Source organism: Acomys russatus, chromosome 17 (assembly GCF_903995435.1).
Source record: "Acomys russatus chromosome 17, mAcoRus1.1, whole genome shotgun sequence".
Taxonomy (NCBI): domain Eukaryota; kingdom Metazoa; phylum Chordata; class Mammalia; order Rodentia; family Muridae; genus Acomys; species Acomys russatus.
The window spans coordinates 5033695-5055989 of NC_067153.1; the positions used below are offsets into that span (position 1 = coordinate 5033695).

Below are 22295 nucleotides of genomic sequence, written 5' to 3' on the forward strand. Positions count from 1 at the left end.
AAAAACAAAACAAAAAAGCTAAAGTAAAAGCAACCAACAGACACAGTTAACTCTAGTCAAAGGCGGGAAAAGGAAAGCTGAAGAAAAGCCACCTTCAGGGGCTGTGGGGCCGCTTACCTGGTTAATGTGCTCTGCTCCAGTCCATGTAAAGCTGCAGGTGTCGTTGCAACACAAGACATATAAAGGACTGTCATCAGGATTGGTCCCTGATGGGCAAACCATTCCCATAAACACATCTTCCTCTTTTTCACTTGCGGATACTTCAGCTGAAATATTAAAAACACAGAAGTCTGTCTATCAGGCAAGGAATTACAACCATAACTGAAAACCCTTAGTATACATTCAGGAACATTAGAAACCACTACATAATAGTTAAAATTCTCTGTTAGTCAAATTTTCCAAAGTCTGGCTAGAGCTGGCTCAACTGTTGAGAGCAGCGGCTGCTCATCCAGGGTACCCAACATCCACAAGGCAGCTCAAACTGTTGTAACTCCAGTGCCCAGAGCTCTAAAGCCCACTCCCAGCCTTCACACCTCATCAGGCACACATACGGTGCACAGACATACATGAACACAAAATACCCATACATTTGAAAATAATAATTTGCTTTTTAAATTTTAAAGTCAATGTATAAGAAAATCCAACCAATTCTGGAACAAAAAAAGCAAACCAGAACTACCCTGTAACTACATATGGTGACAATGCACACTCCCATCATTAAAATTCTTAGTCCTGTTTCCAGTAGTCAAGACTCAAGTCTTAGCCAGACCGTCAGTCCGCACCTATTAACCCCAGCACACTGGAGGCAGACGTAGCAGATGACTAACTAAAGGTTAGCCTATACTATATAGTAAGACAGCGTCTCATAAAAACTAAGACTCAAGTCTGTGTTTTACTTACTAAATTATGACTGTATCACAATTTATTAACAGCAGTGCTTGAAAAAAAGAGAATTATCTCTTTTAAGAACTGCATGGCAGAAACTGATAGCCCTCAATACTTGTTTTATCCAAGAGCTCTGAAGTCAGGTGTAGTTGTAACATGGCAATCTATTATCACTACATAGTTTCATCATAGCCGTAAGGCGCCGGCAACACTACTACTTTTCAGGAGATTTTATACTATCAATTATAATTGTAGTCATTTTTTAAAGTCAAAACTTCCTATCAATTGCTTTTTGATAAAATTAGAGGAAGAATTTGAAAAAGGTATTAAAAACCTTTAAATATATGAAAGTATTCTGATAGTTTCAATGCTATCTCACTCACACACACACAAGTACGGTTTGAATAATTGCAAGGGTATATGAGAAGACAATCTATCAAGTTCTAAAGTGAGTAGTTCACTTAGGCCTCGAACCATATTCATTACCTTTTGCAATTTTCTGGGCTGTTTCTAAGATTGTAATTGCAGCAGGATAAGCTCGGCCACTTACAGCTGACATAAATGGTGTCATCCCTCTTGCATCCCTAAAATGAGAAAGGTTATCCATGAAGACCTTATCTTCTAGGCCAGGTGTGATGGCTCACACCTTAATCAGAGCAAAGCAGAGGTGGAGGCAGAGGGCAGAGGGCAGAGGCAGAATTCTCTCTCTGAGTAGTCAGTCTGGTCTACAGAATTGCAGGCTAGCCAAGGCTACAGAGTGAGACACTACCTCAAAAAAGCAAACACGAAACCAAAACAAACAACAACAAAGCCATCGATGCTCTCTTCCTATTGCAGGAGAAAAGAAGCATTCCTGATAAACACACAGCTGATCTTTTGTTTGCATCACAGGAGGACTGACTGCTCTGATCATGATCCCCCTGCCTCAGCGTCCCGAGCGCTGGCAGGATGCACGAGCATGTCAACACCATTCTGTGCTTTGTGTCCTCATAGAAACACGCACTCTGACCCAGCTAACACAGAAGCTGGTCTCTACTCAATCAGGGTATACTCTCTGATGTTGAAAAGGCCTTTCACTAAGGAAAATTTAGTAGAAGAAAATAATGCTGGATTCTGATGTTTTAAATTTACATAGACAGGATTTTAATAGCAGAAAGTATATAGCGGTAGATTCTAACGTTCTTAATGCATCACAAGATCAACATAAGGACTACGTCACCAAGCTAACCCTTCCTACAAAGTCTGTCAGCCTCTTACTTGGCAGATAGGAGCTCTCGCAGATAAGGCTGCAGAACTGCGCTGTCGCATAACAGTTTTAAGATGAAGTGAGCGTTCGCCTTCCGATCCTTGGATTCCACGACAGAAGGCTCTGTGGAAGGACCTGTAATTAAGCAGATTCATTCAGTACCAAGCAGATCTACCAGGTACAGACTGAGTAAGTAAGTCACCAGAACAACATCCACAAAAGTAAAGTAACTCAGTACAAAGAACCTAAGCATAGCTAGTATCACATATTATAAATGTCAACTAATTTCTTAATTTATGTATGTAAACACTATGCTGTAATGCATATCAAATACACAGAGCTTATGTAGAAATACTTTTTTAAGCAAAGAAAAAAAATCTCTTTGAAACAGAAGTATTAAACTTTATTCAAGGTCCTATATCCAGTGCGCCCCTCTTAATTCAAAAAGCCCGAATAGACAAACAATAAAGTCTTACCTGGAACGGTGGAGGTGCTGGGTCCTTGAGCACTGCCAGTCGCTGCTGTGGTAAGAGATCCCACAGCGGGGGCCAGGATAAAATCAATGTCACCATCTTTCAGTAAACAGAACACCAGGATGCACATCACTATGGGCAACACACCCCTAATCTCTCCTCACAGGCCTTACGGCTTTTCTCCGCAAACCAAAGGTCAAATCCAACCAAAGGGTAAGGGGAAAGTTCTTTTCTAGACTCTAAGAGGGATCCACTGGGTTGATCTTTCATTCATCTTGATGTATTAGCAATCAGGGCCATGCAGCCTCTTACCAGTACAGAAATAAATTATGTCAGAGAAAATTCTAAAAACCAAACCCCTTAAGCCAATTTTTCAACTAATCAAGTCATAGCGTTCACCATACTACTTTCACAGTCTTTAAAATTTTTCACTAAAATGTTCGTTTCTCCTTTCACAACATTGCCTTTTTAGTAAACACTAAATAAAACAAGAGATCTTACCAGGATCCATTGAAGGAGGGTCAGGAACCCAACTAGGGGGAGCTATAGGGGGTGAGACTGGGTCCTGGTGGTCACTGGATGAAGCTCCTGCCTCATGTCTACCCAAACCAGCTGCTCTCAGTGAACGTCTCATCATTTCCCGCAATCTCAAACTAGAAGGACATGGACAAAATCACAACTCATTACCGTGTCCAGCACAGCAGGAGGTGTACAGAAGTGCTCCTCTGAGAAGCTCAAAGATCATTCTATAAGCAAGCACTCCAGGCCGGAAACGGAACACAGACGCCAGTTCTTCTCTAAGTCCCCGAATGACGCAGGAGAGGACAGAAGCGAAGCTGGGGGCTAGGATAAGCTCCCTACAGACCTCAGCCACGGGACAGACGTCTCAGGGAAGCAAGATTAGAAATACTCTTTCATACACTTAGAATAAATGGACAGCTACACATTCGAACGTTTTTTCAGTCCCATTTCCTAAAAATTAGGTTTAGTAACAATTATCACTAAAACTATTGATTAGTATAAAATGAAGTTGTCCTACTAAATCCCTTTTCTATGAACTTAAAAGCAATTAAACTAATTTCCACATGAGCAAGTTTAAGACAAAGAACAATTTAGATGTTTTAATACCCCAACAAAAAAACAAAACAAAACAAAAAGCCTCGACAAACAGTATAACTCACGTCTTCAAGAAATTAATGAAACTAAAAGCATTACTGCCTAGGGCTTGATTTGTTTTTCCCTACTGCTACAGAAACAAAGCACTGTACAGGTGGTCCCCGTCGCTAAGAAGGGAACTACTCACAAAGACCTCATGGTGGGGACAGGGGCCTTCCTACACAAAGCCTGCACTGCACCTCAGTGAAAAGCCTGCACCAGCCACACAATCACGTTAGGAGTTAACAGCAATTCAGAGAGCACAAATCCTCTCACTAAGCCACAGGTTTGTTGTTGTTGTTTTAAAGCTTCTAAATAAAGAGTGAAAACTCAGTTATGAGGCCAAGATAACACATTGGGACTTCACTTTTCCATAGAGCCATAATCCCAAAGACACGACTTTCAGTGTGAAAGACCTAATACTTTGCGAGATAAGCGTAATATAAATAAATAAGCTTAAATGGTTTTGTTAATGTTTGAGTATCCAGCTGTAATAACTATTTAATCTCAGAGTAAATGTGGTTTCCACATCAACATGTTTTTGCTCTTACAGGAAAAAAGTTAAGGGCATGACCATGTCTTTTAGGATGCCATCTCCAGAGGTGCCTTTTTAGGAATGTTTTTGTGGGGTACTTTTTGGAATGAACACAGAAAGACCCTACAAAGTAAATTTTAATGTCTCAAGTAATGTATTACCTATTACAATAGTTACTCCAATAAGCATCCATTGAACATTCTCTCCTCCCAACTTAGAGATTTAAGATTACATTTTTGTAAGACAGAAGGGAGCAGAGTGTCTGATTATTTCAGTCAAAGCCACTTCCCTGTTCAAAGCCACTCAGAGAAAAAAAAAAGCAGGTTTCTTCCCAGTGACAGAATACACCAGTGACTACACTGTGATGACAGATGCTGGGTATGCCACACATTGTACTCAAAGCACAGATGAGGAAAATGTAGGAAATGGAAGGCACTGCAAATAACCTGAAAATAAATGTCTTAGGGCTTATTAAGGAATGTGCTCATTCCAGGCCCACAGTGAAATGCCTACTGGGTAAGAAATACAAAATAAAAGAGTGTAAAGGGAAGGCAGCCATACACAACAGAACTAGTGGCAAACTAGAGGACACATGTTCGTCTAAAGGCATTCCAATTTTTAAAAAGTTAACACTGCATAGGCCAAAGAAAACACAAGTGGGGTAGGTAATCGCCAACTTCTAGCTTAGAGTACATTAAGGATAAATGGAGGTGATTGAGACCATAGTCTCATCTTGAACTTGCAATTCCCAGCTTTGTTGTTGTGGATGTAGTCAATTCAAAATTAAGTGAGGGGGCCATTCCTTGTCATTTTTTAAAATTGTCCTTAACCTTTTTCTTCATTAGTCTTGGGAACATTTTTTTAAGTATATTGCCCAGCTCCTCATACAGATTCTTAAAAAATAAAAAAACAAAAACAAAAAGAAAATTATTCTTCAAGATGCTGTACACAATTCATGGAGATTCACCTGGATCCTCAGTGGCTGAGGACAACACTGAGGCGACACCACCTTGGCTGCTAAGATTCAGAGTTTTGACATTTCTTCATGTAGGCTTGCCTGGAGTCATCGTGTTTTCTGACAATATGGAAGGATTCAAGGATGGTGTAATTTCCTCTTTGTAAGCACGTTATATCCATGCTACAGAAGCCTTAGAATCCAGTCATGTTCAAATATAACACTGTGACAAAAAAGTGAAGGTCATGTGTCTTCCAGATTAACAATTGCTAGAGTATATACACCTGCAATCAGATGCACCAACCAAGCTTTCCACTACATCTGCCCTTGTACTCAGGGACTATGAGTCACATAACAGCACTTGAGTCATGGCATCATCTGAAGCCATTACAGCACTCCATTCAACAGTGAGACTGCATCAGTTCTGAGCTCACAGCTCAGGAATCCCAGCCTGCATACTCATCAAGGGGCATTGCCTAGACAATCCATTGTAGGCTAGTGGAGGATCTCACTTCCGTGAAGCAGTCTGTGGACTTCCTACTGCCCGGCGTGGATAATAAGCCTCCTGTGCTGTCAGCTGTTCACGGCAGCCCTGAGTTTGCACTGGTTAAGAGCACTGCAGTGGAATCTTCGGCAAATTCCTCAAAGGAGCTTACTCTGCAAATTTATTTCTGTGAGCAACTCATCGCCCACTCTTGAAGCTCCTTTTAGTCTTTGCCTTCAAATAATCCTTATATGAAAAAAGATGGCAGCATTGGCATTGGACCAACCATATCAGAGTCCAAAGTGATTAGCACCTGTAATTTCCCTGAGGAAATGAAATACCTGAAATAATTCAGAGACTAAATTTCTTCATGAAGAATTTAAGTTGTTTTCCATTTTAGAGGTAATACTTTCCTTAATGTAGTTCTAGATAAATAAGCTGGTAATAATTTCCATTCTGTGTAGTATACATAATATTTTTGTACTACTTAAAACTGTAATTTGGTCACCCACAGGGTTTTTGTTAAGTCTCACTTTTGGATCTTTTTGAGCTCAGGAACTATCAACCTGGTAGCCTTCCTAATGCCAATCTGAAAAAGAGCATTCTGAAAGGGAAAGGTGAGTGTGGAGCAGGAAACAGGCCAATGAGCGTCTTCGTTTGCAGGAGGCTTTCCCACCGTCACCATACCACGCAGTGAGCAGTGCTTCACAAACACCTGTCAGTAGCCAAGGCCTCTACTCTTATCTAAAATAAATTTGCTTTTTTTCCCCTATAGAAAACTACCAAACTCTTTATGTTTATCATCTAACCAAACACCTAGCAATTTTTAATAGATTATAAAGGACTATCCATCATCCAACAACTCAGAAAACCTGAAATTTAAAATCAAGCATCCACAATACAGAGCCGCCTTTCATCTCTTCCCAGGCCGTTCAGACACCTGAGGACAGACCTAAGACGACAGTGAGTTCAGAGATGCTCAGAAGACAACACCTGAGCGGTGCCTTAAAGTCACCCTGTTTAGCAGTGTCAGAGATCCTAGTGTTCACACTTGAGTTACTTATCAGACAGTCCCACAGTGTTAGTGGAAAAAGCCAAAAACAACAAAAAGGACCCACCAATCCATGCACACGACAGTAAGAGACACACTGCTTTCTGTACTTGGACTTTTCCTCCAATTAAACTTTCCTTGGAAAAATCGTATTACCTTCGACTACTTGACGATCCAGCCCGATTACCTGGGCCATTACTTGAAACAACTGATATCGCATTTGCAATGGCTTCCACAGCAGAAAGCCTTTCTGCAAATGTATTTCTTTCTGAGCGCTCAGCTTCTGAAACATAAGGAAAAAAATAGGATTTAAACTTTGAAAACAACTGACAGTAAATGGAGACTGGCCAGTAAAAACTAACTCATGCATGTTAGTGCTTCAACTAACATAGTAGATAGCCATTCTCCTAAAAGTATCTAGTACGTGAAAAAGATTGAACTAGGACCTTTATTCAATTTCTTCACTGTCTTATTTCAACAACATATAAACTTAAATATACTTAAATTTGCCTTTTACTATTAAGTAAAAAGATAAAAAGACACATCTATTAATATATCAGTCTTATTTTATATGCTACTTATAAATAAACCCCAGGGATTCTGTTCATATAAAAAGGAAAACCACAAATCACATTTCAAAATGCAATTTCCACAATAAAATCAGAGAATTCAAAACAATTAATTAGTTTAGATTCTTCCTTCATTTAGCCAATTAAAAACTCCATAGCAAACAACCCTTCTACATTCCAAACAACAGAACAGAAGTTGTTTCCGGTGTCAGTTCATTGTAGGGTTGGGGTGGGAGTGGCTGGAGACAGGCTGTTCAGCTGTGGCAGGGGTGGTGGTGGCATGTGCCTTAATCCCAGCATTCAGGAGGCAGAGGCAGGTGGAACTCTGTGGCTAAGGACAGGCTGGTCTACAAAATGAGTCCCAGGACAGCCAGGCTATACAGTGAAACCTCACCTCACTTGTTCAGTTAGTATCAACATTCTTAGCTTGTATATTATTCAAAGAACTCAGGACAGTAAAAGCACACAGGTCAAACTTATTGTGTTTCCATATGCAACCCTTAACAATATTTTAAACACCTGACAAAGTCAGATCTTCCAAGATCATACAACATACAGTAAAAAGCACACAGGCTCTCTGTAAGCATGTGCCCAGTTTTTCCCTAGAGGCCTTGTTAGAGTTCTCAATCTTACCCTCTTCTTCTTTAGTTTCCTTGTTACTAGTTGGAAAGCAAACTGACACACAAGCGTGCAAAATGTTGCGGTTTCCGTCGCATCTGTGGCTGATGAAGGTCTGCAGTGCCTGTAGGTTCTGCTCTAGGACAACTGCTTGCTCCAGACTCACGAGGTACTGGCGGCAGGCCTCATAGTCACAGCGAAGGATGTGCTGCATCAACGTCTGCTTCTGTGCACGGGCAGAAGAGGGCAAAGACACCTCAGTGAAGCGGAACAGCGAACATGTCAAAAATTACACCACAGATTCCTCATGGCCACCGTAACACAATCAGATCTCCAAATAAGTAGAAAGTGATTTCAAGCGGCCTGAGAAAAGGAGCTGAATTCCTCTATACTCTGTAAGGAGAGTGTACAAGTGAGGACAGAAATGAAAACACAGCTAAGTGTTCTCAATTTTCAAAACTACCTCACCTCTGTCATCAATGCACTGAAGGACTAACTGGGAACGCCATGATAAACAGCCATGCCTGGCAACGCCCTGGTACTCACTCTAGCTTTCAATTACAGTACTAGCAATAATGTCAGCCAAGTCAACAAAGGGTTACTCACCAGCACCTCATGGTGTAAGACAAGAAGGCAAAGTGAGTAAATAGCACTGCCACCAAGCCTGACCACCTGAGTTCAATCTCCAAGACTCATATGGGCAGAGAATCATGCCACAAGCTGTCCTCGGACTTGCCCATGTGGCCCCTCTCACCCCACCACAACCATGTATATACACAATCATAAAGGTTTGTAAGGAGTTGTATTTCATAAGATCAATGACAGCTACCAAAGACATAGCCACAGAAGGTCACACAGAAAGCATCATTCATTTGCTGTCACACACAGCACAACTGCTGTTGTGCTGAAGGCACATGATGCCCTTGCAAGAGAAACAAGATCCACACCAGCACCCACAGCCCTCTGTAACTCCAGTTCCCCCGGGGATCTGGCCTCTTCAGGCACCAGGAATGCACATGCTGCGCAAATGCGAATTTGCTGACACTCATACACACATCAAAACAAATCTTCTAAACAAACAAACAAATGGTACAAAAGCGAAGACTAAAGACACAACATTTAATAGCTAGAATACAAAGCACTTGTTTTATTTTAAAAAGCAAACTTACTGTGCCTTTTATTAGAAACAAGCAAGTGTGGATGGGCACACAAAGGAACAAAGAAAAGAGCACTTCACAACTTGCAGGAAACTGCCTGTAAATAGTCTCCCCCGATTACAGGAGGAAGAAAGTGCTACAGAGGGGTCACTGTGCACAGGGGAAGAAAATGTTAAAAGACTTGGCACATGTGGAGTTCAGTACACTCTGGGTAAACTGGTGCTCTAACGCTCAAAGACCCAAAGCACAGTATTTGAACAGCACAGGGTTTTTCATTTTGTTGTTACTGCTCTGATAAACAGCACACTGGTCACTTGGTTGGCACCAGCAACTCTATAGGAAGCTCTCACCATTGAACTGCTGCACCTAATGAGCACTCACACTATCAGGAGCATGCTTGGCCATGCTGCAGCATCCACCCCTACAGCACAGGGCACACGGAATTACAAAACAAAGTCTGCAGTTCTAGCCATGTCACTTTCAAGTCACTGAACATGTCTGTCTGTTTTAGTCTTTATTATGTTTTTATTTTCCATCGCACTCACAAATATTTGATAAACACCCTCTAGGACACATGCCTGAGACAAAGCACCAATGCCAGCCCACACCTAACCCTCTTCAGATACACCCTCCAGGTCACATGCCTGAGGCAAAGCACCAAAGCCAGCCCACACCTAAACGTCTTCAGATCTCCACCAACAGCAGTTTCATTCTTGTAAACCTCTGGGCTGTCAAGACAGCTCAGCAGTCAAGTGGCTTGCCGTGGAATCTTGACAACTCTAGACCCATTGGCAGAAACCAAGTGAGAACCAATTCCACAAAGGTGTGAGTGCTGACCTTCATGTGAGCACTGTGGCACACACACACACACACACACACTTACACACATGCACAAACAAACAGGCGATAGGTAGATAATTTTGATTTAATAAATAAAACAAGACTTTTTGTTCTTTATTCCTGAATTTGATCTCTTGCATTTAGCCAGATTCTACTTGTTAAAAAAAAAGCCAATCTAAGTACATCCAAAGTCTTAACCACCTTTTATTCATAATTCTGCTTTCTGGCCCAAGTCATCACCTGGCCGACCCCTCCTAGCCCACCTCCCCACTGCACGCCTGCCTTTTAGCGCTTGAAGCACAGCTGCAATCTACCTCAACTCAAACTGCACAAAGAGCTCGCACGCCTCTGCCTGCCTGTACCCAGCGGCTTCTCCTCACCTCCCAGCATCCTCCGGGCACACACCGGGCACGCAGTGCTCCCTTACCAGGCACTAGCTGTGCATTCTCCACTCTTTCAAGCACACCAAATCTGTCCCCGCTTTCCCATTTTCATCCCGTTTTCCAGAACTCACGTTTCCATTGTTTCTACCTTGGATTATATACCAACCTTTATCTGACTCTCTAAACATCTGTGTTCTGCCACCCCCACATCCCAATTCCAATCTTTATTACTAATCTTCAAAATCACACCAGTCACCACTCAAAATTCTTCTACTGGTATTCTGTTCAAATGTAGGTGCCTCAGGCCAGAACTTAAGTCACCTTGTGCTCGATCCAGCCTTGCCACCTGCTACCCTAACCAATAAAACCCTCACCTGTTGGCTAAATAAAAACATTTTTCTAACATTAATGAATCTCAAAGATGGCACCTGGTTCCATAGATGGCAATCTCCTCATTCACCCTCAGCACAGAAGTCACTTCCTCAAAACGCTTGCTATGCAGTCTGCTTTCTACCGACCACTATCCCAACAGCATATATGCCTTTTTTAAAACATAAAATTATACCGTAATAGCCGACTGTTCTTGTCTCCTCTATTTGATGGCAGCATGCTCTTCTGAATTAAATGCCAAGTAACATCAGAAGCTGAGTTACCTCTACAGCCATGATGATGACGGCAGCTTTCTTTTTGATCGTTGCGTTGGCAGGAAGATTTGCTAACGAATGCACTCCCATGCCGAGACTACTAACGGGCGGAAGGTCAAGCCAGTCAGGGTCCCGGATCCCTCCCATGCAGTCCTTGGCCATTGGGTAGATAGTACCATTTCCATCTCGAAGAATAATAGGAGATTCCTACAGGGATGAAAAGTAAAAGCGCTTGAGCCAAATAAAAAATGATTATGTGAGCCTAGTGTGACCGCGCCTGTCCAAATTCTTCTACTTAGGAGGATGAAATATGGCAGGTGACCAACGAGCTCTGCCTAGACTAGACTCTTACTGTCTAAAAAAGGAGAGAAAAAGGAAGGAAGACAGTAAATGAAGACTGATTGTATGTGTATTTATTTTAAAATACACTAAATGTTAGAAGTAACAATCAGATTTAAAACTCTTATAATAGAATGAGCTGAATATTATAAAGTCTTCATTAATTCTCTAACAGGCAAACCCTAAGTGGCACAAAAGTGCCAGTCCTGTACCTGTTCTTAAAAAGTAAAAACGAGCCTCTTACCTGCCCAGCAGTGAAAATAGCTACACTCTTCTCATTCTGACCGAGAAAAGCAATGCTGCTTGTCGGAAAGTTATTTTCTTGTTCAGCTTTTCCCGTAGCAAGATCAAAGATACAGTACCGTACCCAGTTTCCCGTCTTCAAAACAGCATGTACACCTGTCACAGGCACACAAACGAAAAGTAGGAAAATCTTACCCAGTTCATTAAAGCACTTCACAACAGTTGTGACTAACTCAGCCACATCCGTCCTGTTATGTACATCGTGGGAAAAGGTGTCCAGTTACCAAACAGCTTTATCCCAGTCTCTCGTGTGGAGAAGATGTCGCCTGGTAAGAGTTATGAACCCCTCACCTTTGGAATCCACGTTCACTGCCAGGATTTCAGTCTTCTCGGGTACGCAAAGCTTTTTAGGAGTCCTCTGAAAACAGTCGGGGACTTTCGGAGTGCCGCCAGTTTTTACAACCTGCACAACAACAAAAGGAACGTTGCCCTCACCGTGGCCCGCTCGGGGTCCACACCCAAGTCCACAGACTCTCGCACAAATACCTGCAGCTCATCGATGCGAAGCAGCCTGCAGTCCTGCAGGAGTGAAGAAGGGTCAGCATCCGGACCAGCGCTGCTCTGACAGGGGGTGCTACCAGACGTTCCCGGAAACTTGACAGCAACGTAGGCGCCATCCACCTTTAGCACCTGGAAATAGAGGCAGACACAATTAGGAAAGATGAAAATCACTTGAACACTGTCAACATGCAAACTCAGCTGCCCCAACTGAGCACCACGTTGAGACCGTCAACCTGAACATTGCCATTCATATTGACCGTCAAGATTAAAAGAAGCACTCACATAGCCAGTAATTACAACAAGTGTTATGCCATTTACCGGTCCACACTAGGTTCACCCATGTCAATCTCAGATTCATCTGTCTTTAGTCTAAGCAGCAGCAGATGGTCTTTTCTTCAGGTCTCATGTGTCCTGCCCTGGTCTACACTATGCAGCTGAGAGGGGCCTTGAATACTTTCTGGATCCTTCTGCATTCATTAGGTCAGCAGCCTATGAAGCCACAAAGCTATTCAAATAGGATTAGCATGACTGAGGACATATATATGTTCCTAACATTTTATTTAGTAAATTCAAACTACTGATCCACAGCCTGTCACAGCTAGCTGTCAAAGTAGAGATGAGGCCAACAATGCAGACAGACAAGCACAGGGCTTAGAACCAGAACACTTGACTCTTACCTCTTCTACATAATATTTGTGAGTTTAAGTCAGTGTGATCTTCTCAAGTGAAACTACAGTTAATCAAAGGCTTCCTAAGAAGGCCTTTAAAAATTGTAGATCTTAGTTTATTATCTTTTTCCATTGTGTACAAATAAAAATCATATTTTAAAAGTTCATGATATTTTAAGCAATCACTATGCAGATATTCTATACCTGTAGGGATAATTAAAATATGTACTGAGGGACAAAAGGGTCAGTTAATGACATTCAAGCAAACAGCTTCTATTTACTTGGCTTCTTGAAAGGAAAGAAGTCTTCAGGGAAAAAGAGGAGAAAGCACAAGATGGTTCATAGAGAACAGTGCTTGGTGCTACCAATCATCTCCTGCAGTTTCATAGTTCCAATAACTGTACCAAATAACGTACTGGGACAGCAGATAGAGCTCAGCAGCCGAGAGCACACACAGCACAATCTAAGGACCAGAGTCCATGGAAGACAGTAAGCATTGAGCACAGGCCTGTTAATTCTAGTTCCAAGGGATTCAACACACACGCATACACACCTGCACACACTCATGTGAGTGGATACACACCTTATAAACTTATTTTGTTAATAATGATGTATGTCTCTGCAACTTTCCTGTACATCTAAAATTATCCCAAATTAACCTAAAATTTAAAACATCACCGCAAACGCTCAAGGTACATGTAATAGCTATTCTTGTTTGCCAACTTGACTACATCTGGAATTAACTACAACTCAAGAGGCTGGGTACATCGGTGAGCGATGTTTTTCTTAACTAAGTGATTTGAAGGGGAAAGACCCACTTTTAAGCTGGATCTGTTGAGGAAGATCCACCTCTAACCTCGGCAATCCCTTCTACGGTCAGCCTACAAAAAGGGTATGGAAGGAAGGTCTTCACTCTGTATGCTTGTCTCACTAGGAAGCCCTTTCCTTCACTGGCTTGACAGTCTACTTGTTCACAAAATTCCAATGTACACTGGAGACCAGCTGAGACTTCCAGCCTCATGGACTGCACCATTACTGGATTCTCGGATTTCCATTGGTAGACAGCCATTGCTGGACGAGCTGGACCACAGCCTGTGCGCCACCCAAACAGACCCCACGTCTACTCATTTTATCAGTGCTGTTTCTCTAGGAAGCCCAGTGCAGCACAGCATCACCTCCTCAGCGGCAGCAGGGAGCCACCTGCACCAGACTCAGAACCCAGAGGACAGTGACCACTCAAGGAGACAGTTTAGAGGCAGCCTTGAAGAAATGTGTCTCGGGTACTAAGCATAAAAATCTCCAAGTAACCAAAATCCCTAATTCTAGTGATTCTTACTAATTAACCTCCAGTTTGAACACACCTTGCCGACAGGAACATTCTTAACATCTTCAACAAAAACAACCTCCCGGAGAGACCACTGCTCTTCATTCAGCTTCTCCTCTTCCTTCGGAGCAGGAGTTGACCGGCGTCGTTCTTAGACAACAACAGGATAGTCAGAACCAGGAAGAAAACACAAGCCGTCTGTACACAGTCCATCTAAGCACAGCAGTGAGGAGCGCTTGCAGAGGAATGAAGACTCTTTAAGTCACCCCTTTCTGAGCTGAGGTTATAACATAAACCTATTTCAAATAACCTCATAGTAAATAAACATGAGCTACAACTGGTTACTGCCTAACTATACTAACATTGAGCCAAAATGTGTGTATGCCAGCACTTAACTCCAACCTGTGATTTCCAAGGAACTTGAAACCCAAGATGCAGTTCTAAACCTAGGTTTATAAATTCTATAAACCCTAAAGTCATGTCATAACTAGTGTACAAAGTTATAAGAATCTCTAAAAGATCTGGAACATATATTCTGGGTAATGGGGGAGGGAGTATTTCCTTTGATGATTACAAATAATGTTATATAGTTTTATCTGTAATTGTCAAAAACAACTGAAACAATTAGCACTGTAAATACTGCCCTTGTAAAAGGAGACAGTGGAACAGACCAGTACTGACTGATGGCTAGTGTGGCAAAAGTGAAGGCAGTTCAATGACAAGCAGAGAGTTCTACTGAAGTAGAAACAACTTGTAAAAGGAACTTAAACAAAGCTGTACAAAACAAAACACAACAAAAAATCCATGGGGCAAGGGAATATACAACATCTATAAAAATAATTTTAAAATGCTACTGAGTTGACTAGTCAAACACAGCACCAGTGTCTACCTGGGACCTTACTCTGACCATGCATAAAACACGTAAAACTTACTATATGGCATTGATGCACTGCTGGCAATTGAGGATGCATCGCTGCAGGTGGATGCTGGCGACGGTGGAGGACCCATTTCTGTTTTCACTGGCTCCTGCTTACTCTCAGGCCTAAAGTGAAAAAAGTGCCCTCCTTATAAGTAACACAACAAAAACTTTCAAACGATTTACTGATACAAGTTTGTAAGGGAGAGGAAAATTGTTGTTAAATGGTCATAGTTTTACACATAAAGCATAGTTTATAGCGATAGTGTCATGTAATGGAAAAGGCCCATGGTGCACCTAAGAAAGAACAGTGCCTCAGACAAGCTCTCCACAACTCACGGCAGCAGCACAGAGGGAATTTCTCTGGGAGAAACAGCTGAACCTCTCTGAAGGACAACCACGCCACTATGTTCTACAGCGGATAAAATGTACACTTTTATCAAGTGAAATTATTTTTAGACGTAACTTCTTAGAATCTTTCAGACCTTTGAGAACTATTTGATATATCACATATAGAAATAATTTGCGTCTTCATCTTCCTTTTGCTTCCTACGCCAGGGAATTTCACCACATCCTCAGCCCTGTAAAGGGATCAATACTGACTGACAGCTAGTATAGCAAAAATGAAGGCACGTCAATGCCAAGCAGAAAGAGTTCTATCCAAGCAGAAATGGCTGGGAAAAGGAACTTTTATTCTCCTGGTTCAATTGTTGTGCAGGAGGCTCACGGCATCGTTCTGCTAACCAGGTCTAGTCCCGGGAGCTTCCAGCCTCCGTACAAGCTAACCTAAGCCTAGAATGTTTTCAGCTTCTGAGACTCACTGCTGAATAATAATGAGCTCACCCTCCCTAGTTGGTACTGAGCTCTAGGCTGCTGGTTCAATTCAGCTGTTCTGGCTCAAACTCCTCTCCCAGCTGACTTACTCAATCTGGCTTTTTGCTTGGCCAAATTACCCCTTAACTAACTTCCCTTTCCTCTCTCTTCTCCTGAGAGACCTATTTTATCAAATCTTTCTCTGATTAGTCATTCAATTTTCTGTCACTCAATTAGACATCACTTTCAAACATGAGCGCTCCCTTCTACAAACTACCTTCATCCGGGATTAAAGGCGTGTACCGCCACGCCTGGACCTAGGCTTTTCTTTACCTGATACTTGCTCTATACCAGGCTGGCCTTGAACTCAGATCTGTTCGCCTCTGTCTCCTGGATTAAAGGTCTGTCTGGATTCCAGCCAGATCACACAAACCTAGAAGGTCTTTGGATGTGATCTCTTGCCAGAGCAGCCATGTTCTGATTTACACACTGGCTGTTCTCAACATAGAAGTCTACTTGACTTCACTGACAGAAATTGCTAAATCCAAAGGAGGCTTTGAAGGTCTCTGTTACGGAGTTTAAATATCAGTCTCTATCCACCTTGCTTACAGGTTATGTCGGCTTTTTTGCTGTTTTGGTTTCTTTGAGATGGGGGTGTCTATCTATGTAGCACTGACTAGCCTGGACTCCCTTTGTAGAACAGGCTGGCTATGAACCTGAGGTCCTAGCTCTGTCTCCCAAGTGCTAGGATTACAGGCATACGCCCAGACCACCATACCCTGAGAATTGATACTTGTACATCAAAGCAGGACTAACCCCTAGCACTATCAAGTTCAATTCTTTTTTTATGGAGTTCAGAAAATATGAAAGTAGTGTGATCTACTATTTTCATTTTTAGATGAACTATCAATGCAATTAGGAGATTCACCTATAAATCTTTTTTTTTTTTTTTTTTTTTTTTTTTTGTGAGAACTAAACTATAAATCTGAGGCACTAGTGATTTCTTTCTTCTTTCCTTTCCTTTTTGGCTTCTTGAGACAGGGTTTCTCTGTGTAGCCTTCCTTAGCAGTCCTGGAACTCAGAGATCCGCCTGTCTCTGCCTCCTGAGAGCTGGGGATATAGGCGTGCCACGGCACCCGGCTAAGAGCATCTTTTTAACTTACTAACAAACCCTGTGTTTCTAAAGCTTCACTTTTCACTTTTAGCATCAGAAGAAATAAAATCAGAGAAGTTAATAAATTTATAATCATTACATTTGTTTGGACATGAAGCACACAAAACTTTCGGAACTTTACATGCCCATGTATATAGTGTGAGTACAATTTTAGATGTGTAAAATGGTGTAGGTACAATTTCCAATGCACCTAAAATTTAGCAAAAAGAAAATACTCTTATATGTTATAATGATACTTTTATCAGACTGGAGGTCACATGGTTGCATAAGAGAAGAGAGAATGTTGGCCTAACAGTAAAGCTGAGCATGTCAAGAGGTATATGACACCTGCAAAGAACAGAGGCTAACAACAAAAAGACATCAAGAAAGAGAATACTGCCTTCTCTCCTGACCACCATCAGGCACTGTAACATACGACTGAAGAGGAGGCTCAGCCACGGAGAACACTTACTGCTCTTCCAGAGGACTGGGCTGGGCATCCAGCACGCCAAACACTCACACACACAAAACCAAAATGTTTTAAAGAAATTATAATGTACAACTTAAAAAAAAAATTGGCATTTCTCTATCCAAATTTTTCATGACCATGCTCACATATGCAGCAGGGGCCCCAGCACTCACTTTGTCTCGATGGTTTTGCTGGCTTTCTCCATGCTTTTCAGGCTCTCTGGTGACCGAAGTTGAAATCTGCAGCTATCATTCATATTCCAAACTGACTCCATCAAGACACCAACTTTAGGGATCCCAGCACTGATTGAAAATGCCACTGCACCAGCGTGGTACAAAGGGTTATTTCTCAGACACACCTAGCAACACAGGGAAGATCATCAGAACGATGTAACCAACAGCGACAGTCGGGTCAATCGATTGGGGAAGTGCACTTCTATTTCCCACCGCAAGCTCACTCACACAACGAGGGTTAACGTTAACGTCCCAGTACACTTCTCCATCCAAACAACTACGACCAGTGATGCAGCAATCTGCTGGAAATGGACCAGGAAACTCACGATGGCAGCCAGTGGCCGCCACTCTTTAAACGGAAAGGAACACAACAGAGGAAAATAGCTATGCTTGAACAGCTGACCCCTTAATTCCGCTGCTGCAGGGCCCTGACACATCGCCTCTATGGATGCCTCCCCAGCCTCCACGGGGCAGTGTAGCACAGTGAGCAGCTCAGCCCCTACCCCAGTACTCAAAAGGCTGAGGAAGATAAACCAACAAACAACTTCAAGTGTCAGTGACCTATAAAATTCTCACTCCTAGCTAAAAGTTGGGGCACATTAAAGACCTCTGCAGAACTAAGGCTATACTCTTGAGCTTAAAACAAAACAAAAAGAACAGAGGTCCATGGCAGCTACGGGCTGAAAGCTTGCCTCTACAGTGCCACTGTCAACAAATCACATTGGGGCCTAGTTCTCCCAAGAACAATTACCTATCATCAACTAGTTTTGTAGGTAAATAGTCTCAAAAGCAAACTTGGAACTTGAAAATTTTTTAGGCAGAAATTTTCAGGAAACATTTGTCCTGTCTGCCACCTTCCACCGCCAGCCACTCCCAGGCGACACAAGCTGCTCCCGTCGCCCCTTACACTCCTCTTTCTGCTGACATTTAATGACTGTACTACCTAAATTCTTATTTTAAAAACCTTTCTTGCCAGGCATGGTGGTGCAACCTTTTGATCCTACTACCTAGGAGGCAGAGGCAGGGGCATTTCTGTGAGTTTAAAACCTGCTCTATATGCCAAGTTGCAAGCCAGTTCCTGGGCAGTTAAGAGCTTCAAGGTGAGATGCTATCTCAAAACACTAATACGTCAAACTCCCCACAAGCCCTCCCGAAATGAACTCCAACTCTGATTCACTTTAAAAACTAAAATGCCAGCCAGGTGCAGTGGCGCACGCCTGTAATCCCAGTACTCAAGGAGGCAGAAGCAGGCAGATCTCTTTGAGTTCAAGGCCAGCCTCGTCTACAAAGCAAGTCTGGGACAGTCAAGGCTACACAAAGAAAACCTGTCTTAAAAAACTAAGAAATTAATTAAATTAAAATTAGTGAATGCTTAGAGCCCAATAAATGCTTAATAAAGACTTTAAGTGAAATAGATACATGAATTATTACTAACTGACATCACTTATTAACATCTTATTGCAATAGATGCACCTCACAGACAGGGAGCAAAGCGGAGTGTGGACCAGCAGAACACACAATGCATAAGCCCACTATCCTCAGCTATTAGATCTGTGGATGCAGCTGGAGTTAACCACCAGTTCTTCCTGTTGGTGGGCGCGGGTGTCAATGTTGTTCTATTCTGTGGCTCCATAAGCCTCTGGTTTTTTTGTGGGGTTTTTGTGGGGGAGAGGGGAGCAGTGTTTCAAGACAGGGTTTCTCTGTGTGTAACCTTGGCTGTGCTGTCCTGGACTTGCTTTGTAGAGCAGGCTGGCCTCAAACCTACAGAGAGGCCTGCCTGCCTCTGCCTCCCAAGTGCTGGGATTAAAGGTGTGAGCGACCACACCCAGCTCAGCCTCTGGTGTAAGACAAACTCTTAGCTGTGCCTCAAAGGTACTCTGATGTGTTCTCTCACTCAACAGCTACTACCAAGATATCTTTTTAAAACTTTTCCTTTGGTCTAAGAGTAGTGGCTCGCAGCCTTCGACCTTCTAATACAGTTCCTCATGTTGAGGAGACCCCAACCATAAAATTATTTTCATTGCTATTTCACAGCTGTAATTTTGCTGCTGTTCTGAATGGTAATGTAAACATCTGTGTTTTCCGGTGGTTTTAGGTGATCCCTGTGAAGCAGGCAGTTGATTCCAAAGGGCTGCAACCCATAGGCTGAGAACAGTGAGGCTAACGATGCCTCTCAACAATTAAGAGTATTCACTGCTGCTGCCGGGAATCTGTGTTTGGTTCCCAGCACCCACATGACAACTCCCAACCACCTCTAACTTTAGTTCCAGGAATCCAACACGACTCTTGTGGCCTTCACCAGCACCAGGCACACACATGATGCATACACACATGCAGGCAAAATGTTCATACACATAAAATAAAAACAGATAAATCTAAAAAGTCAAAAGCCTTCCCCTTCTTCAAGTGTCTTTATCCCCTACCTTCCCCCTTGCCCTAAGGGCACCACTTGTTCTTTAAACAGCTGTTGTGTCTTGTTGTTCAGTTCAGTCACTAATAATGTTGAAATCGGAATGTGAGCAGAACAGAAGGTTCCTATAGACAGGTAAGAAACCTTGTCAAAAGTCCTGTGGTAAATAATGGAAGCAGAGTAATCTTGTCTAGACAGTGGACACTTCTATCTAGAAGGTGAACACACTTCAAAACAGGACAGCCATGGACTCGAGGGGCGGGGGGAACAGAGCCACAAACAAGAACCAGTACATTAATTAAAGCCAGGATCAAGTAGTGACTGTCTTAAACCACAGAGACCAGGGTGACAGAAAGAAGCTGAACTGAAAATGCTACATGAGGAAGCAGGCACCGCACTGTGTAACAAAAACCTCATTTGTCCTCAATTCCTCGGAGCTTCTTCACATTATAACACTTGGTGTGACTTATTAAATATTAAATGTTACCATAAAGTAAATATTCATCAGGACCCCTCTGACCCAAGGGCATCAATGTCCCAAAAAACCTTTTAGTTCTGTGGATCTCATCTTAATAATAAGTAAGTATATTAGTAATTACAACTGAAAATATTTAAAATAGTTTAAGATAGTAATAAAATATTAACTATGAAAAGTAGTTAAAATTATCAGTGGCAACAGCCTACAGTTACCTTCCTGTTAATTTCTTTTCAAAAGTCTTTAAGAATTTTACTTTTAAGTTGTGTGTGTGCATGTGTGTCTGTGTGTGGGAATGTGCAAGTGAGTGCGTTGCCTGCAAGGCCACAAGGTGCTGGGGTTACAGGAGCTATGAGCCAGCCCAAAAGGAATGCTGCACAGGCAACACTTTTAACCAGAGCTCTCTCCAACCTCTCAAAGTCCTTTTAACATGTACTCTGTGCACATGCGTTACATGTACACACATGCCATGGTGTGCAATGGAGAACAGCGACAATTTTGTGGAGCTGCTTTCCTCTCTCCACTCTTCCGGGCCCAATATTCAAACTCAAGTCACTGGTAAGCAGAGCACACCAAGCCATCTCAAGAGCCCATTTCTACTAAACTCTTACTCTCTCCTTCCTCCAACTTGCTGTGCTCTGGCTGCGGCATTCAGAGAGAATCACCTGCACAGACACGTGACTGACCAGGAAAGGGGCATGAGGCCTGCAGGAGGCCGAGTCCTATGCTTTGAAAAGCACTAAAGTATAAGAAAATCGTTTTCTAACACACCATCTCAGAGCCCTAGCACAGCAGCCTATAGGAATGCAGGCATCTGACAGGGCCTCTCTCAGCTGTAAGACCCCCTCGCTGCCAGGAGCAGCCACACCCAGCCTTATCACTAGGATGACTTCACCCAACATTCCTGTAAGGTCACTGCAGACTCTGCACTGGAAAAGTACTAATTCTGAACACTAAGTCAATAAAGAACTCTGCTCCATAGGAAAACTACCTAGAGATGCAGAGACCAGAACCTACAAACTGTTACTCAACTTATGAGAGAAGAGTGACACGGCATCCACATGTCACATTCCACTAGGGCCCACACGTGCAGCAGCGCTCACCTGTGAAAGTGCTTGCTAAGAGGGAGAAAAATGCCATGTAGCTAGGCTTAACTCCAACCACTTACCTGAGTTCCAACAGTGATGTTTGGCATGGAGGAAATGCCAGCACTGGATTTGGGTTTTTTATTTTTTGCTCTAGCTTTCTCTAACATTTTCTTCCTTTGACTAAAAGGAACGACACCCCTGAAAGGAGAAGCACAAGCTGGTCAAGAGAGCAGCAAAGATACCCATCAAATACACCCAACGTCACTTAGTTACGCCTGCTGGCCCACTGCTTCTCTAACAGGCTAACTGCAGGTTAGCATCAACCTGTAACTACCTCTATTTGCACCTTGTTCCTAACTTTAATAGCCAGATCCAGTCTTAGTAACCAATAATCTTTTTGCAACTAACTTTTTCCTACAACTAATTACTTTAGATGATACAAATTACCAATACCCCCTAAAAACACAACAAAGAATAAATGTGGAGTCCTATTACTAATATATATAACACACATACATGCATTTATATGTGTTACATATATATATATATATATATATATATATATATATATATTGAAGAAAGTGAGTTTAAAATACCATATAGCCCAT

The 22295-nt window shown here is 42.4% G+C and overlaps 1 protein-coding gene across 2 annotated transcripts in view; it reads right to left on the reverse strand.

Annotated features, from left to right (window-relative positions):
* Nucleotides 1-22295, reverse strand: part of Ubr5 (ubiquitin protein ligase E3 component n-recognin 5) — a 113564-nt gene that overhangs the window by 37336 nt on the left and 53933 nt on the right. For both annotated transcript variants that reach the window (XM_051159487.1, XM_051159488.1), the window contains exons 13-27: nt 21768-21885; nt 17655-17839; nt 15063-15172; nt 14168-14280; nt 12124-12267; nt 11929-12040; nt 11579-11733; nt 11005-11202; nt 7987-8197; nt 6941-7067; nt 3106-3257; nt 2608-2703; nt 2143-2266; nt 1372-1469; nt 118-266 (exon numbers count right to left, since the gene is read on the reverse strand). In XM_051159487.1, coding sequence (XP_051015444.1) covers nt 118-266; nt 1372-1469; nt 2143-2266; nt 2608-2703; nt 3106-3257; nt 6941-7067; nt 7987-8197; nt 11005-11202; nt 11579-11733; nt 11929-12040; nt 12124-12267; nt 14168-14280; nt 15063-15172; nt 17655-17839; nt 21768-21885 — 2092 coding nt within the window. The remainder of the gene's footprint in view (nt 1-117; nt 267-1371; nt 1470-2142; nt 2267-2607; nt 2704-3105; nt 3258-6940; nt 7068-7986; nt 8198-11004; nt 11203-11578; nt 11734-11928; nt 12041-12123; nt 12268-14167; nt 14281-15062; nt 15173-17654; nt 17840-21767; nt 21886-22295) is intronic.